General features: G+C 55.5%; 4 protein-coding genes across 4 annotated transcripts; 2 read left to right on the top strand and 2 right to left on the bottom strand.

The window, feature by feature from the left end:
- Positions 1-133: 133 nt before the first annotated feature.
- Positions 134-8,657, top strand: HETIRDRAFT_51280 (uncharacterized protein; the record flags this gene model as incomplete). The annotated part of the gene is made up of 30 exons (XM_009547541.1): positions 134-193; positions 243-1,628; positions 1,686-1,735; positions 1,791-2,462; positions 2,513-2,740; positions 2,787-4,018; positions 4,063-4,316; positions 4,369-4,456; positions 4,511-4,748; positions 4,800-4,862; positions 4,918-5,253; positions 5,308-5,375; positions 5,430-5,455; positions 5,509-5,637; positions 5,692-5,724; positions 5,781-5,906; positions 5,959-6,195; positions 6,253-6,286; positions 6,337-6,373; positions 6,425-6,465; positions 6,515-6,712; positions 6,769-6,881; positions 6,939-6,978; positions 7,029-7,234; positions 7,296-7,459; positions 7,513-7,556; positions 7,622-7,881; positions 7,935-8,252; positions 8,332-8,535; positions 8,601-8,657. The coding sequence occupies 30 exons, from the start codon at positions 134-136 to the stop codon at positions 8,655-8,657; spliced, it is 6,942 nt and encodes a 2,313-aa protein (XP_009545836.1).
- A 1,098-nt stretch (positions 8,658-9,755) lies between these two features.
- Positions 9,756-14,145, bottom strand: HETIRDRAFT_434237 (uncharacterized protein; the record flags this gene model as incomplete). The annotated part of the gene is made up of 5 exons (XM_009548095.1): positions 13,836-14,145; positions 12,440-13,743; positions 10,331-12,384; positions 10,070-10,262; positions 9,756-9,828 (listed from the first exon to the last, which is right to left on the bottom strand). The coding sequence occupies exons 1-5, from the start codon at positions 13,962-13,964 to the stop codon at positions 9,756-9,758; spliced, it is 3,753 nt and encodes a 1,250-aa protein (XP_009546390.1). The 5' UTR covers positions 13,965-14,145.
- A 204-nt stretch (positions 14,146-14,349) lies between these two features.
- HETIRDRAFT_444926 (uncharacterized protein) lies at positions 14,350-15,516 on the bottom strand (the record flags this gene model as incomplete). The annotated part of the gene is made up of 5 exons (XM_009548096.1): positions 14,350-14,906; positions 14,985-15,133; positions 15,199-15,221; positions 15,300-15,340; positions 15,394-15,516. 5 exons carry the CDS (start codon positions 15,514-15,516, stop codon positions 14,412-14,414), a joined length of 831 nt encoding a protein of 276 aa, XP_009546391.1. The 3' UTR covers positions 14,350-14,411.
- A 190-nt stretch (positions 15,517-15,706) lies between these two features.
- HETIRDRAFT_105080 (uncharacterized protein) lies at positions 15,707-17,635 on the top strand (the record flags this gene model as incomplete). The annotated part of the gene is made up of 4 exons (XM_009548097.1): positions 15,707-15,824; positions 15,887-16,044; positions 16,115-16,627; positions 16,691-17,635. The coding sequence occupies 4 exons, from the start codon at positions 15,707-15,709 to the stop codon at positions 17,633-17,635; spliced, it is 1,734 nt and encodes a 577-aa protein (XP_009546392.1).
- Between the last annotated feature and the right edge of the window lie 177 nt (positions 17,636-17,812).

A 17,812-nucleotide genomic window follows, 5' to 3' on the forward strand; every position in this document is an offset into this window, starting at 1 on the left:
TCCAGGCATGCCCATGCCCCCACCCGGCTTCCAAGCACCTCCTCCAGGAATGCCGCACGCTGGCTCAAGCAGTCCCTCTGGTTCAAGAATGCCTCCCGAGATGCTGGCGTTGAAGTCACAGAAATGGATTCAAATGCAGCGGAAGCGATACGGGGAAAAACGTCGAGGAGGCTTCGTAGATATGGGGAAGCAGGTGTGTCTCATATCCCCATTCCATTATTACAATTCCTCATGTTGCACAGGACCTGCCTCCTGAGCATGTGCGAAAAATCATCAAGGATCACGGCGACATGAGCAATCGCAAGTTCAGAAATGACAAGCGCGTTCATTTGGGCGCTCTCAAATACGTTCCCCATGCTGTCATGAAACTGCTCGAAAACATCCCATTTCCTTGGGAGCAGGTCCGCGAGGTCCCCGTTCTATATCACATCACTGGCGCCATTACGTTCGTCAACGAAATTCCTCGTGTTGCAGAACCGGTATATCACGCTCAGTGGAGTAGTATGTGGTTGGCTATGCGTCGAGAGAAGCGCGACCGCAGGCATTTCAAGCGCATGCGCTTCCCCCCTTTTGATGACGAGGAGCCGCCGTTGGATTACGGTGACAACGTCCTAGATGTCGAGCCGTTGGAAGCAATTCAACTCGACCTTGATCCTGACGAGGACGCGCCTATTCTAGACTGGTTCTACGATCCCAAGCCCCTCATTGACACGCCTCATGTCAACGGCTCCTCTTACAAGTACTGGTCTCTGACCCTGCCGGTCATGGCCAACCTGTATCGCCTTGGCCGCACTCTCCTCTCTGACCACACCGACATCAACTCCAGCTATCTCTTTGACAAAAAGTCTTTCTTCTCGGCGAAGGCGCTTAACCTCGCGATACCGGGCGGTCCTAAGTTCGAGCCGTTGTACCGCGATATGGATAACTTTGATGAGGACTGGAACGAGTTTAACGATATTAACAAGGTCATCATTCGGCAACAGATTCGTACCGAGTATAAAGTTGCCTTCCCCCATCTTTACAACTCCCTACCGCGCTCCGTACAGATTGCACCTTACCACACCCCCAAGAATGTCTACATTCGGACTGATGATCCCGACCTCCCTGCGTTCTACTTCGATCCCCTCATTAACCCAATCTCGTTGCGTGGGGCAGTTTCCAAGAATATGCCCCTCGTCTCTCATGAAGACGAGATTTTTGGTCCAAATGGTGCTGATGACGACGAGTTCGAGCTTCCTGAAGACGTTACGCCAATCTTGAGCGAGAAGCCGCTTGAGAATGATTTGACCGCTGATGCCATCGCCCTTTGGTGGGCCCCTGAACCGTACAATAGACGGTCTGGGCGTATGCGGCGAGCCCAGGACATTCCCCTTGTGAAGGGTTGGTATCTAGAGCACTGTCCCCCGAACCAGCCTGTCAAAGTCCGCGTTTCCTACCAGAAGCTCCTCAAGTGCTACGTCCTCAACGAATTGAAGACGCGTCCAGAGAAGGCGATGACCAAGAAGAACTTATTCAGGCAGCTGAAGGCGACGAAGTTTTTTCAGACCACCAAGTTGGACTGGGTGGAGGCTGGCCTGCAGGTCTGCCGACAGGGTTATAACATGCTGAACCTGCTTATCCATCGGAAGGTCCGTGCTTGCTATGTCTATTTTTTCTCTGTATGATACTGATTCCTGAAATCTCAGAACTTAAACTATCTGCATCTTGACTACAACATGAACCTGAAGCCTGTCAAGTAGGTTTTGTGTCCATATCTTCACTGTCCTATTGCTGACCGATCGCAAACCTAGAACACTAACCACCAAAGAGCGGAAGAAGTCGCGTTTTGGAAACGCCTTCCACTTGTGTCGTGAAATTCTTCGTCTGACCAAACTAGTTGTCGACGCACATGTTCAGTACCGTTTGGGTAATGTCGACGCCTTCCAGCTCGCGGACGCTCTCCAGTACATATTCGGGCATGTCGGCGCTCTGACTGGCATGTATCGGTACAAGTACAAGCTCATGAGACAGGTCCGGATGACGAAGGATCTCAAGCATCTGATCTACTACCGCTTCAATACGGGACCGGTCGGAAAAGGCCCTGGTGTCGGTTTCTGGGCTCCCGGCTGGCGAGTTTGGCTATTCTTCATGCGAGGCATTGTTCCTTTACTCGAACGCTGGTTGGGTAACCTTCTGGCGCGTCAGTTCGAAGGTCGTAATAGCAAGGGAATTGCGAAAACGGTCACCAAGCAGCGCGTTGAGTCACACTACGACTTAGAATTACGAGCAGCTGTCATGCACGATATCCTGGACATGATGCCCGAGTCGATCAAGCAGAACAAGGCGAAGACCATTTTGCAGCATCTCTCGGAGGCTTGGCGGTGCTGGAAGGCTAACATCCCATGGAAGGTGCCTGGTATGCCTACGGCCATTGAGAACATTATTCTTCGTTACATTAAGAGCAAGGCCGATTGGTGGACATCGTAAGTGTTCCATTCTTTAAAACCCCAGTCTTTGTTCATTGTTTTTCCAGGGTTGCGCATTACAATCGAGAGCGTATCCGACGCGGTGCCACTGTTGATAAGGCAGTTGTAAAGAAGAACCTTGGCCGTCTAACTCGCCTTTACCTGAAGGCAGAACAAGAGCGGCAGCATGGATATCTCAAGGATGGACCGTACATTAGCGCTGAAGAAGCCGTTGCGATTTATACTGCAACTGTGCATTGGTTAGAAAGCCGGAAATTTGCACCCATTCCTTTCCCGTAAGTCATATTTTTCGTAACCTCAACGAGTCTTACGTTTTTCCAGGCCACTCTCGTACAAGCATGACACGAAATTGCTGGTCTTGGCACTGGAGAAACTGAAAGAGGCGTACTCTGTGAAGGGTCGTCTTAATCAGTCCCAGCGAGAGGAACTGGCACTCATCGAGCAGGCCTACGACAACCCTCATGAGTGCTTGTCGCGAATCAAACGCCTCCTCCTGACTCAGCGTGCGTTCAAGGAATCTGGAATCGAGTTTTTCGACACGTACGACAAGCTAATTCCCTGCTACGATATTGAGCCTGTCGAGAAGATCACGGACGCGTACCTTGACCAGTTTTTGTTCTTCGAGGCAGACAAGCGTGGATTGTTCCCTGCTTGGATCAAGCCCGCAGACACGGAACCTCCTCCTCTTCTGGTTTACAAATGGTGTCAAGGCATCAACAACCTCACAGATATTTGGGAGACCAGCGAAGGTGAATGCAACGTGATGATGGAGACAGTTTTGTCCAAGGTTTACGACAAAATCGATCTCACTCTCCTCAATCGGCTCTTGCGTCTCATTCTCGACCACAACCTTGCCGATTATATCACCGCGAAGAATAATACGGTCCTCACCTACAAGGACATGGCGCACACAAATGCGTATGGCCTGATCCGTGGATTGCAGTTCTCTGCTTTCGTTTTCCAGTACTATGGTCTTGTGCTCGATATTTTGATCCTCGGCTTGCAGCGTGCTAGTGAAATGGCAGGCCCTCCTCAAATGCCGAACAACTTCCTCCAGTACCGCGACTCTGCAACGGAGACCCGCCACCCTATTCGCCTATACTCCCGTTATGTCGACCGCTTGCATGTCCTATTCCGCTTTACAGCGGATGAGGCTCGTGATCTCATCCAACGTTACCTCAGTGCGAACCCTGATCCCACCAACAACAACGTCATCGGCTACAACAATAAACGTTGCTGGCCAAGGGACTGTCGCATGCGTCTCATCAAGCACGATGTCAACCTCGGTCGCGCGGTATTTTGGAATGTCAAACAAAGTTTGCCAAGATCTCTCACGACGATTGAATGGGAAGATACATTCGTTAGCGTCTATTCGAAGAATAACCCTCAGCTTCTGTTCTCCATGTGTGGCTTTGAGGTTCGTATCCTCCCGAAGATCAGGACGATGGGAGGAGAGCAGTTTTCGTTGAAGGATGCTGTATGGAACTTGACGAATGAGCAGACGAAAGAGAGGACGGCACAGGCCTTCCTGCGTGTTTCCGATGATGGCAAGTGTCCTAGTCTCTCTGCAACTCATATGCATCTCACACGCTTTTAGGTGTCCAACAATTTAACAACCGTATCCGACAAGTCCTGATGAGTTCCGGATCCACGACGTTCTCCAAGATCGTCAACAAGTGGAATACGGCGCTTATAGGTCTAATGACTTATTACCGGGAGGCCGTCATTCACACCAATGAGCTCCTAGATGCGCTCGTCAAGTCCGAGAATAAGATTCAAACTCGTGTCAAGATCGGTTTGAACAGTAAGATGCCCTCTCGCTTCCCACCAGTCGTCTTCTACACTCCGAAGGTTTGGTTGTGTTCTCTCTTTGCCATACGACTTTAATAATTGGTTTGTAAAGGAATTGGGTGGCTTGGGCATGCTCTCGATGGGCCACGTGCTCATTCCCCAGAGTGACCTACGGTGGTCGAAACAGACAGACGTTGGAGGTCAGCATCTTACTTCATTTCTTCACCATTTTACTAATTTGGGCTATGAAATAGTCACCCATTTCCGCGCTGGTATGACGCATGAGGAAGATCAGCTGATCCCTAACCTTTACCGGTACTTGCAACCTTGGGAAGCAGAATTCTTGGACTCTGCTCGTGTCTGGTCCGAGTATTCGATGAAGAGAAAAGAAGCGAACGCTCAAAATCGCCGGTTGACATTGGAAGATCTCGAGGATAGCTGGGACCGTGGTATACCTCGTATCAATACTCTCTTCCAGAAGGATCGTCACACGTAAGTTATCTCAAGCAAGTCGACTACTACCATTCTCACTACGGACAACAGTCTTGCATATGACCGCGGTTGGCGTGTACGAACGGATTGGAAACAGTATCAGTTGCTCAAACAGTGCGTCCACATCATTGCCTGCGACGTCCTGTAGCTGACATCCATCTACGAACAGCAATCCTTTCTGGTGGACGTCGCAACGCCATGATGGTAAACTGTGGCAATTGAACAACTATCGTGTTGATGTCATTGCAGCACTGGGTGGTGTCGAAGGAATCTTGGAGCACACACTCTTCAAGGGGACGTATTTCCCGACCTGGGAGGGTCTGTTCTGGGAGAAAGCATCTGGCTTTGAGGAATCTATGCGATACAAGAAGCTCACGAATGCACAGCGATCTGGTCTCAATCAGATCCCTAATCGTCGTTTCACATTGTGGTGGAGTCCTACAATCAATCGCGCCAATGTCTATGTCGGTTTCCAGGTGCAATTGGATCTAACTGGTATCTTTATGTGAGTGATGGGACTGTTTCTATTACTTATAGGAGTTCCTGATGGTTTTGATAGGCACGGTAAAATCCCGACCTTGAAGATCAGTTTGATTCAAATCTTCCGTGCTCATTTGTGGCAGAAGAGTAAGCATTTATTTTGTCAATTCAACATGTTGCTGATTTTCTTACCAAACACAGTTCACGAGAGTGTTGTCATGGATCTAGTGAGAAAATGTCCTTGATGTCCGTGTTGTCGTATTCATATCATCCATTCTAGTGTCAAGTGTTCGATCAAGAGTTAGAGCCGCTTCAAATTGAAACGGTGCAGAAGGAAACGATTCACCCTCGAAAGAGTTACAAGATGAATTCGTCGTGTGCGGATATCCTCTTGTTCTCTGCGTACAAGGTACCTCATTACCATACATTCCCTTCCTTTCGTCTACTAACATGCTGATTGTAGTGGAACATATCTCGACCCTCTCTCGCTACGGATGTGAGTTGTCTCTTGGTGACTGATGAAATATTCAATTCATGACCGCGATCTTACAGAACAAAGATGTCATGGATGGCACCACCAGCAACAAGTATTGGATTGATGTCCAATTGAGGTGGGGTGATTTCGACACACACGATATTGAGCGATACACTCGTGCCAAGTTCTTGGATTATGCAAGTTGCCCTTCCTTTTTGCAGCTGTCCTTCACGCAGTAATCATTATTTTTTTCAGGTTTCTGATTCGATGAGTATCTACCCTTCGCCAACTGGTGTCATGATTGGCATAGATCTCGCATACAATCTGTGGTCTGCATACGGTAACTGGTTCCCTGGGATGAAGCCCCTTGTTCAGCAAGCAATGGCGAAGATCATGAAAGCGAACCCGGCTTGTCATGTTCTACGTGAGCGCATACGGAAGGGTTTGCAGTTGTATTCTTCAGAGCCTACGGAACCGTATCTAAACAGCCAGGTTGGTTTCGTTTCCCTCAGTGTTTTGTATTCATTTTGTCTGATATATCCCTCACAGAATTACTCAGAGTTGTTCTCGAACCAAATCATCTGTAAGTCTCGATGCTCACTGTAACGGACGAGTATTCATTTCCTAATCCAGGGTTTGTTGATGACACTAATGTCTACCGTGTGACTATGTAAGTTCACGATTTGTTGAAAAGGGCATGTCAACTTATCATCTCACACAGCCACAAGACATTTGAGGGGAATTTGACAACGAAGCCCATCAGTACGTTGACCACGATATCGACGGTGGCTCTTGCTGACCTCTGCTCTAGACGGTGCCATCTTCATCTTCAACCCCCGCTCTGGTCAGCTATTCCTCAAGATCATTCACACCAGTGTATGGGCGGGTCAGAAGCGTTTGGGTCAACTTGCCAAGTGGAAGACGGCAGAAGAAGTTGCTGCTTTGGTCAGATCATTACCCGTTGAAGAACAGCCGAAGCAAGTCATCGTGACCCGCAAGGGAATGTTGGGTGTGTTATACATGCATAAATTGACATATCTCCATTTGCTGATATTATCTCGGCAGATCCCCTCGAGGTGCACTTGTTGGACTTCCCCAACATCGTCATCAAAGGTAGTGAGCTCCAGTTACCGTTCCAAGCCTGCATGAAGATGGAGAAGTTCGGTGATCTCATCCTGGTTCGTTCTCTTGACTTTGTGACCATGATTGTTCATTGACATGATTTCCATTTGTAGCGTGCTACACAACCCCAGATGGTGCTGTTCAGTCTTTACGGTATAAACTTTACTTGTGACCGAAACAACGTGAATCTGACTAGCTTTCAGATGACTGGCTCAAGTCTATCTCGAGCTACACTGCATTTTCACGGTTGATCCTTCTTCTCCGTGGTCTACATGTGAACAATGAGAAGGCGAAGATCATCCTTCACCCAGACAAGAATACTATCACGGAGCCTCACTTTGTGTGGCCGTCGCTGTCTGACGAGGAGTGGATCAAGGTTGAGGTGGCTATGAAGGATCTGATTCTAGCGGTATGCATATCTTATTCTCCATTTCAAAGAGTTTCTTGTCCCATATCGTCTTGAACCTTAGGATTTCGGAAAGCGGAATAGCGTCAACATTGCCTCTTTGACAGCAAGTGAAATCCGGGACATCATTCTTGGTCAGGAGATCGCAGCCCCATCCGTTCAGCGTCAGCAGATGGCTGAGTTGGAGAAGAGCACCGAAGCCCAGAGTCAGGTTACAGCCGTTCAGACGTACGTCTACGTATTCTGATACAATGCTCGTTTTACTGACGTAAGTTTTAAAGACAAACCACCAACATCCATGGTGATACGATCCAAACTGTTACAAGTAAGTCGAGCCGTCTTCCGCCTGTCGACATCGACTCATTGCTCATCGTGCCCATTTCTACTCAGCCACCAATTACGAGCAGCAGGTCTTCAGCAGTAAATCTGACTGGCGTGTGCGTGCCATTTCGGCAACACATCTCTCTCTTCGATTGCAACACATATATGTCTCCAACGACGATGTCAAGGACGATGCCGCTTCGTTCACATACGTCCTTCCAAGAAATATCCTTCGTGCGTTTATCATAGCAGCAGACCTCCGAACACAAGTGGCTGCGTTCTTGTATGGTACTTCTCCGCCAGATAACAAACAAGTCAAAGAGATCAAGGTCCGTTCCAACATTTGTAGTCTTATCACATGTTAGACTGATATCTTCCGCAGGCCGTCGCTTGGGTGCCACAACGAGGCAACAATAACTCTGTGGAGCTGCCTTCACAACTCCCTAAAGACGACTATCTCTTGAAGGACTTGGAGCCGCTCGGGTGGATCAAGACCCAAGCCCTTGAGCTCTCTCACCTGTCGCCAACGGATATCACATCCCAGGCGAAGTTGATGGCGGACCATCCCGAGTGGGGCACTTCGTCAATATGCATCACGGCAGCGTTCACTCCAGGATCGGTATCTCTGTCGGCGCATTCCTTGTCAGTTGCTGGCTTCGAGTGGGGAAGGAAGAACCAGGACACGTCGCCGAACCCTCCGGTAAGTACCGTGCCATATCCTGCTCTGCGCACCTCGCACATTCCCTGCTCACGAAGCCTCTGTATTCGTCCTCGTATAGGGTTTCAATCCCAACATGTCCGAGCGCGTGCAGCTGCTCCTATCCGAGCGTATCCTCGGGATGACGCTGGTCCCCGAGGGCCGGGTATGGAACTACGGCATCGGCTTGACACAGCTGTGGTCTCCCAACCTTGGCTACTCGATGACGCTCGACACGCCTCTGCTCTTCTGGGCCGAGGAGCACCGTCCGGCTGCGTTCTTGACCGTGAGTCTACGATGTCCATCAGTTTACCCGCCCGTGCCAGTGCTAATCTACCCTTCCCGACCTAGTTCGCGAACCTCGAGACGGGCGACGACAGCGCGGATGTTGAAAATAGCTTTGCGTGATCTCCTCTTGTTCTATCGGTACTTTTTATAATGTTTCTCTACGCAACGTGTATTTGTATGGCATTGCAGTGTTCTGAATGGCATGGTGGTGTGTGTGTGGCCGCGGCAACCTTTTCCTGCATGGACTTTGAGAATATTCTAACCCCTGCGGGTCGTTCGCTTAAGACCGATCGCTCTGGCGGCCTCCGACGAGCTGAGTACAGCACTGGGAGACCCGTCGGGCGGTCGTCGGTAGCGCTTGTTCTAGATGGCCGCCACGGATCCTGTCAAGCAAGGGCCTTGACTGCTCACTACCGCATTAGCAGCCGCGTCTTCTTAGCACCATGTAAGCAAGGCTCGACATCCGCATCCGCGCTAACTACGCTAACGAGCAAGCGGGCTCCGCCGCCGACACCTCGACACGACATCATGCCGGCACCAAGTCAATCGCGGCGTGTCGACATCGACATGGCACGCACGCGTGCTCCCGTCCATGCTGGCGCGCTGAGAGACGATAGCCACTTGGATAGCCAATTGCGGGCTCTGTGTATATGTGGACGGCAGGTGCTACCGGCATGTTATGTGCCGTGTACTAGGATCTGGTGTGCCTGGGTGTTCTACAGGTATGCTGGCGAGTATGTACTGTGCGGTGCTATGTACGGTATGTGCGGTATATGCGAGTATATACGGCGGCGGAGGGCTGTCAGATAGTACGTACGTATGTGTGGTATGCGTGCGGCTCGTGAGTGGAACGTGTAAGTACCAAAAGTAAGTGACGTGAACATCGATCGAACGGTCGTGGCCGGCTTCTACGTAACGGACGGATACTACTAATACCAACCAGCGCTACTACCTACTATTACCACTGCTACTACTACTGCTGATGCTAGGACTGACTGCTGCTGTTATTACTGTGCGATGCGGGGTGCGTTTCGGCGGTGCGTGAGGAACTCGTGAACCAAGGATCCTGGTAGAGCGTTTGGGATCACGTAGACGTTTCGAGCAGCGTGAGCGAGCGATTCATTAGAAATTCTGATTAGCGAAGATAGATGCGGTGACGGCGGGGGTGAGGGAGGGGAGGGGGAGGGGAGAGACGACTGAGGGCGACGATGGCCTATATCAGTGCCGTGACTCGGGGCATGAGTGATGGTGGTGAGGGGGCGGTGGAGGGGGAAAGGGGGAGGGGGAAGAGCTAACAAGTACACGTGATCCAAAGGCATTCCCAAGACGAGAGTCACAAACGAGGACATGGACGCGATAGAACAGACGAACGAAACAAGTGAGGTGAGAGAGACGTGAGACGATGGGCGAGACGAATGAAAACAAACAATCAAACAGACAGGTGTGAAAATAAGGTGGGAGAGACGGGCTGAGAAGCAAAAAAAAACAAAGAGAATAAATCACATGGCAGCGCATCGCTGCGCCGAAACGACATAAGAAAGCGAAGAATATGGAGGCAGTACGATGGGATCGGTCGGGCAAATAGAGGAGATGCACAGGGCGGGACATTACGGGTCGATGCAGGGAGCGCGAGTGAAACGAATAAATAAAGCGCTATCATGACAAGGGCGAAGACAACGAGGACGAGGACGAGGACGAGGCCTTGGACGGCGTCGGGGATGGTGGCTGTCGTTGTACCCGGGACACGTTGCTGACGATGTCCAGCGAAAGCGTCGACGCGGTGCGCGAAAGACCTAGGGATGTGCGTTTCCCGATTTCGTCCGCATCGCCAAGCTCCGCGGCCGTGTCATCGGTGAAGAGGAGCGGGACCTCCGCCTTGGGTTCCTTGTCACCATTCGGGATCTGGCGCGAGCCGCGGCGCGGCGGTGGCGAGAGAGAGGTCATCTCAGGGCCGGGTGGCGAGCGCTCCGGGGGTGGAGGACGAAAGGGGCTGCGCGGGGGAAGCTGGGGGGGAAGCGGCAACGGGGCGGCGGAGGTAGGGGTGACAGGTGTCGCAAGCAGCAAGAAGTTGGGATCGTTCTGCATGGTGGTAATGCGCTCGGCGATGGGGGTGGCGGGGGGCGAGTACGCGTTGCTCGCTGGGATGAAGTGAGCGTCGGCAGAGGGAGTAAGCGGGGGCGGCGACGGCGCACTGCGAAGGCGCAGGCGTTGCTTGAACGACGATGTGAGGCGCGGAGAGGAGGGCGGGGGTGGCAGGGGACCCGTGGGGGCGGGATAGGGGGGCTCTGTGGATGCGTGCGCTGCGTCCGGAAGAGGATTGCTGTCTGCGCTGGTGCTTCGGCGGTGATGGCGTCGAATCGAGGGCTCGTCGGGCCGGGGCGGGAGCACGTGGGAAGGCGGGCTGGTGGGAGGGAGCATCGAGAGCCGCATGGCGCGGTGGGCGAGGCTGTCTCGGAAGGCCGATTTGGGGACGGGCGCCGAGTCGGGTCGCTTGAGCGAGGCCGCCCTCTTGGCGCTCGCGTTGGGCACGGCGGTGTTCGGAGGCGTCGGGGGCAGAGCGCTGCTCGGCGCAGGCCGCTGGGGTGGCGGCACAGAGAGGCGATGCATGTTGGCCTGTCTCGGCGGATGCGACGACGTGCTCGTGCGCGAGGGCACCGAGTGGTTCGAGGCGACGCTGTACACGGACGACGAGCCCGACGCACGCTTCGAGAAGAGCGGCAGGCCAGCAGACGTGTTTCTGTGCGAGTGCGTGGAGGACGACTCTCGGCTGGGCGGGCGCTCGCCTAAGCGGTCGGCGGCGTAGGGATGGGAAATCCGATGGTTGAAGGACAGGGTGCTCTGCCACGACTGCGTCATCGGCACCGGCGGAGGGGACCCCGACGGCGGCGTCATTCTTTTGGGCAGCACGATGTGTCGCGACCATCGCCGATGGCTCGAATGGGACCGATCCAGCGCGGGCTCCCCTCTGTCGGCCGATCCAATGGTCGACACCGAGGACACCGAGGGCGCGCGAGACTTTTGCACGGGCGTGCCGCTGTGTGCCGACCCGGCGTAGTCGAAGCTCCCTCTCGAGGTCGCGGTGGGCGTCGTGGCCTCGGTACCAAACGCGATTCCGAAGCTGCCGGCGGTGCTCGAGTTGGCATGCGTATACACCAACGGCCCGGGCGACTGCTGCTTGGCGGGGACGGGCTCCGTCGTCGTCCAAGCACGCTTGCGGGGCGGTGGCGGCTGGAGCGGCAGGGAAGGGGACAGTGCGCGGGCAGGCTGTTCCCTCTTCGCTGCCGGCGGGTCGCCTGGCGCCGGTGCCCAATCGAGACTGGTTCGATTCTGGACAATCTTCCGCGATAGGTGCGACTCCGGCGATCCCAGGGTCGACATCGGGGAGGGAAGCATCGCCCGGGGCTTGAGGATCGGCGAAGGCGCGGCGGGAGACATGGCCCGCTCCCCCAACACGCTGCCAGACGACTTGAGCATGCCCAGGAGGTTGCTGCCCACGCTGCCGAATGAGTCCCCCGGCGACTCGTAGCCTGGCTCGGGCGACGCCGTGCGCGACGGGGACCGCGGACGGCTGCCGGTGAAGAGGCCCTTGAGAGCCGAGACGGTGGAGGACCGAGGTGAGGACGGCAGGGAGCGGACTGTGCCTGGCCCCAGCGGGGTGACGGGCTGGTCGTAGGAGCTGTCTGTGCCGTTGGAAGAGGAGGCGCCATAGTCGGACGTCTGGAAGGAGCTGGGGGCGGGGGAGGAGAGGATGCCCTGCATGCGCATGGACAGCATGACGTCCATGTCCCCTCTGGGCTCGGGACCTGCCATATTTAGCGAGGGAAGCCCGAGGCCTGCGCGAATCGACCTAATAAGCGGGGTCAGCACCGCGCGTCGACAGCCGGACAGGGAAGGCCACACACCTCTGCCCCAAAACGGCATTCTTGATCGCATTTATCCATCGCCGCGACTCTGCGCCGTCGACGATCTGCAGCAGCAGCATCGTCTGTCCGTTTTCCTCGCTGTTCAGCTCCCGCCGGAGGACCCCGACGTCCCCGCCCCCGACCTTGATCACGTTCCGGCGCCCTCCGACCTCCTCGTCCGTCACAAACACAACGCTCTTCTCGTTGATCTCCAGCCGCTCCAGCTCCCGCTCCTCCGCACCGCCCGACTTGAACACGTGCAGGTACGACACGCTCGGGCCCTCGGAGCGCGTCTGCCGCCCAGCCCCCGTCGGACTCGTCAGCACCACGAACCGGTTCTTCCACTGCTTCGAAAGTGCCATCATCAGAAGCGAAGGCGGCGGGTAGTGCTTCGGCAACGTCCCGGACAGGTGCACCCACGGTGTCAACGACGAATAGCTCGCTGGGAACGTCGGGACCGTCGGTGTCGGTGTCGAGTGGGTCGCCCGCGACTGCTGAAGCGACAACGACAGCGACCCGCCCCGCCGTCGGTGGCCCACGGCGTGCATCGCCAGTGGTACTGGCGACGACAGGTGATGGTTCGAGCTGACGCTGAACGTCTCCGACGTGCGCAGCTCTTCGTGCGGAGCCTCCCCCTTTTCGCCCGAGTCCGCTCCTTCGTCTTCGTAAACCGAGTCCTCGCGCGTCCGTGCGGGCTCGAGTATGTCCAGCCCAAATCCGATCGACTGCGCGGCTGCATCACGTAAGCGCTGGCGTTCCTGCTCCTCCTCGTCGCGCTTGGGCGCACGGATTTCAATGACCTCCGACAGGAGGAGCGCCTGCACGGGCAGAGGCTGTTTGACGGACTTTCGGCGCCGCCCGAAACCCAGCGCGTCTGACGCCGCAACCAGAAGGCTTCCGCGGTTCTTCCTGGGTGGAGATGGGTCTGCCGTCGCTGGGCGGTGCGAGGACGACGACGTGCGGGCCTCGTTGGGGAACGGATCCGCTGATGAGGCAACCGGGTCAGTGCGTGGACGGACGGGGGCCGCGGAGGCGAGGGCGCGCGTACTGTGGATGCTGATCGAATCAGGGGCACCTGTGGTCTCCTTTTCTTTGCCCTTTCTGCTCGCGCTGGAGGGCACGGTGGAGGGCGTGCGCGCGCGGGAGGCGGCACTCATCCAGGAGTCGCTGACTCTTCCGGATTTGGGAGTGAAAAGGCCATCGGTCTGCGCGGAGAAGCGAAAGGGGCGGACGACGGAGGGGCCTGGGGACATCGGAGGGTCGTGCACGAGAGAGGTGCCAGAGGTGGAGGGAGATGAAAAGCGCTGTGAGGGGGGAGGGCAATTAAGTGTTGTCAGCGGGCACAGAACATCAGATCTCGAAGAGTGCGAATGATAGCGCGGGGAGTGTGTTCCACACTGAGTCCGACGGCTTCTGACCGGCACTGAGGGGCTGCGGCTGTAGCAAGAGGGGTCCGCACCTTGTGCTGATGGTACTCAGGAGACGACCATTGGGGATATGAAAGAGGAGGGACGCCGATAGACATGCAGGAGAGAAGGAGAAGAGAAGAAGGAGAAGGCCAGAAGATGGAAAGAAAAGGGCAAGAGAGTGGTGAGCAAGCGGCGCTTCGCCGGTGTTGGCCTGGCCAGACACCGGCCGGCGTTAAATATGGACTGCTCCCGATCGTTCCCCTTTCATTATATCTTAATTGCCTTAGCCTCCGTTTCTTCCGTGTCCGAACGCGCTGGCCGCCGCCGTCGTTGCGAACAGCCACCGACAGACCCCGACTCGATGAGCAGCGAGCGCGCAAGTCGTCGCTCTGCTTATTATCATATATTCAGTCCAGTTCCTGGCTCTCGCGCGATCTCAGGCACTCGACCCATGCGTCGCACATTATCAGCCTGAAACCGTCAACGGTTCCGAGGTATCTAAGCAGCGCCACAAGAAATCCATCTGAAGCTAGTATTACGAACATACACATCGCGTCCTAACGTCAACTCGCCAGTGCCCTCATCCGCTTGTACGTCGCAAACGGCCCGACCGTGCCCTTCGCCCCACCAAGCTTCACGCTCTTGTCCCGCGTCGGGAACACCAGCCTCTGCCGCACCTCCTCCACCGTCAACGGCACCGGTCGCTCGTTCGCCGGCCCGTCGTCGTTCAAAGACTCGTCCCCCATCAGACGTCGCAGCAGCGCGTTCTCCTTCTCCAGGCGCGCGAGCTCTGACTCGCGCTCCAGCGCCCAGTCCGCCGCCGCGAGCGCGTTCCACTCCTCCGGCCTGTACGCGTCTTGCGCCCCCGCGGGCACCTCTGTCACGTCCTCGCCGCCCAGCGCGCGCAGCTGCTTCCGGAGCATCCGTGACATGCGCGTGAGCGATTCAGAATACGCCGAGCTCGCCGCAAGCCGCTGCGCATGCTCCTCCGTCTCGCGCGCGATCAGGCGCGTCTCGTACTCCCGGACAAGCGAGAGCTCCTGTTCTTGCACTTCGTGCTGCGTCGAGTCCGCGTCAGTCAAGCATGCACACGATCGGAGGACGAAAAGGGGTGGGGTTAGGCAGGAGACGCGTACGGCACGGTTCCGGAACTGGTTCATGACGTTTTCCAAGGTCGTTTCGTATTCTTTAATCAGCGCATTCAATTGCTTGTTGTCGTGCAGAAGAGCCTGGTTGTCGGCCGCCATGACAGTGTTCATGCGTTCCAGCTCTGCATCGTACTCTTCTGCTCATGCAAAAGTCAAGAACGTCAATCGAGACTGCTAGAATAGAACGCGAGCGGCGCCGCACCTTGTGATTTATCGAGGTTAAATCTGTGCGGAACGCAGTCAATACGTCCATTCTGCCATGCGCAAGGGACGCGGAGGGGTAGGCGCTCGGATCACACACACCGTCGCAGCACGAATCCCGTCTGAGAATGGATCGCTTGGTTCTGGGCACCGGGCGTCAGCGAGACGCCGATCAGCGAGAAAGCGATGTACAGACCTTGACGTTATTCGCCTGTGCGTGTAAGTTCGCGGTGTAGTGGCGATGGCTGTTCGTCTGCTCCGCCAGCTCCGTGAGCAGCGCCCAGAGACGCTCCAAGTCCTGTGGATCAATGATCGCCATTGCTCGAAAGTTTCTTCGGGCGTCTCGTTCAGCGTTGCGGGTGACGGAGAAAGAGAAGGGTTGAACTATTAGCGTGAAGCTGTGTGAATGGAGGAGGAAGAGCGCCGACGTGCACAGCGGCACAAATGGCGGGAAAAGCCGAACGCCGCTGTTCCTCTGCGGTAACCCTAACCCAACCGCGTTTTACCCCATGCCGCCGTCCGAGACGGTCAGCACCCCGAAGAAATGCAATCGATGCGGCGGGCAAGACACGGGCCCCGCCAATTTCCTCCTCACTTGTTCCGACTGCCACAGATCCTTCCATCACCGTCCGTGTGCACTTGGTCTATCTCTCCGTGCGGCGCTGCTGATCATGCCGCGCGTTGATCAGGATGTCACATTCCACCTGTGCCCGACAAGGATATGATCGCGATGCTAGATGCTACCATGAACAAGGATGTCGACAACGGGATCTATGGGTGGTCGTGTAAGCGATGCTCGAAGAAGAAGAGCCGGGGCGGATCTGAGCGCGCAGTGGTCGGTTCACAGGTCCGCTGGTTCCTCTTGTTCATGTCTAGTGTGTGTACGGTACTCACGATGTCGAACTCGTGTGCAACAGCCACCACAGCAGCTCCTCCCGATTGTGAACACAAACGCCATGATTGTTGAATCAGAAGATGTCGAACTAGCACCTACGCCCACGGCTGTGCCAGGACTACAGCCTGCTCAAACGCTTCTCGTGGATCGACGAGTATCAGATGATTACTTCCGAAAACATTCTCTATCACAGCGTCCTACTGCTAGTTCCGTGGTGACTCCTTCACAGCAAACGTACGCACCGCCCCTACCTGCGCTCCCACGCTCTAGCTCGTCCTCTCGCAATCCACCTCCTGCGCGCCCACAGCTTTCTCCACAACCATCGCACTCTCTTCCAGAGCCCACTGCACGCTCTTCAGGAGACCCATCGTCAGATGCATCGAGTTATCGCCCCTATGAACCTCCATCGCATCTTTCAGAAGCAGCGCGGTCAGCACGCGATGGCTTCCGACAGCCAGCACCTCCCAAGAGAGGTCGACACCCGTCTGAAACAACTGCGCTTGCGAATCGGCGGGATTCTTGGCCCCTAAACCAGGTGACTCTTTCATAAAATCATCACTGATTCTCTTGTTAATTCTCCGTATCAAAACCGGCACAGGCATCCCCCACGCGAAATATCGCAAATCAGCATCGGCTCGTTCCGCTTCACCGCCACGACGAATCTTCCCAATCTTCTCCTCCTCTTCCCGTCATACGTAAGGGCTTTCATACACAGCCTCTCGATATCGTGCCAATGGACATCGATTCTGATACCCCGCCGCCGCCCGAGATCATATCAGTGGACATGAATATACAATCGGAAATGCCACCACCACCACCTCCCCTCCCCGTTGACCGCGCTCCTCCTACCCCGGCACCATCGGCACTGCCAGACTTCCGCGCCATCACGTCCCGACTCCGCGCTGAAGGAAAACTCGACCCGCCTGACCAAGGACGCACGTTCCTCGGCCCTCCCATCGCTTCCACCTCCGCGCATGGCGACGCCCGCAAGTTGGACACCCCAGGCGACGCGGACGATGACCTCGACGACCTGTACGGCCCCCTGCCACACGAGGTGCGCTCGCGCACGATACCCCGCGAGTACACCCCGCTCCGCCCGACGCCAGACCCCTTCGAGGCCGAGGACCGCGCGTTCCGAGCGCGCCGATTCGCGCCGCTCCCGCGAATGACCACCGCCCGCCCGCGCTCGTGGTCGCCCGAGGCCTCCCTTCCCACTCCCAGGTCCATGTCTCCGCGGCCGTTTGCCACCGCCAGCGGCTCGCGCTCGCAGCGGGAGCCGAAGGACTCCGCGCTAAAGCTCGAGAAGAAATTGATACCCGCGCGGGACTGCGAGGTGTACGCGGATAGCAAGGAGATGAAGGCGTTTGAGAGGCTGATCGCGAAGCAGGTGCAGCGGGGGAAGAGGGCCGCGACCAAGGTCAAGGCGAAGAAGCGTCAAAGCGGCAGTAAAGGCCTCTTTCAGTTCGTCAAGGAGGACTGGCTGAATAAGAAGCCGATGTACCAGCCCGCCGCTCAAAAAGATGGTCGTCCTGACCGACACTAGACCAACTTGATATAATTGTTGCGCTGATACTTTGTTTGCTTTCATGTTTTCCTGCAACACACATCGCTATCCGTTTGAGTTGTTGTCATGCTGTAATAGCTTCACAGGCCATGTAGCAGTCATTTACCCATTTGTGGCTCAAGTGGATTCCTTGATTCATGCATGTGCACCGATATG

This window comes from Heterobasidion irregulare (genome assembly GCF_000320585.1).
Source record: "Heterobasidion irregulare TC 32-1 unplaced genomic scaffold scaffold_05, whole genome shotgun sequence".
In the NCBI taxonomy this organism is placed as follows: domain Eukaryota; kingdom Fungi; phylum Basidiomycota; class Agaricomycetes; order Russulales; family Bondarzewiaceae; genus Heterobasidion; species Heterobasidion irregulare.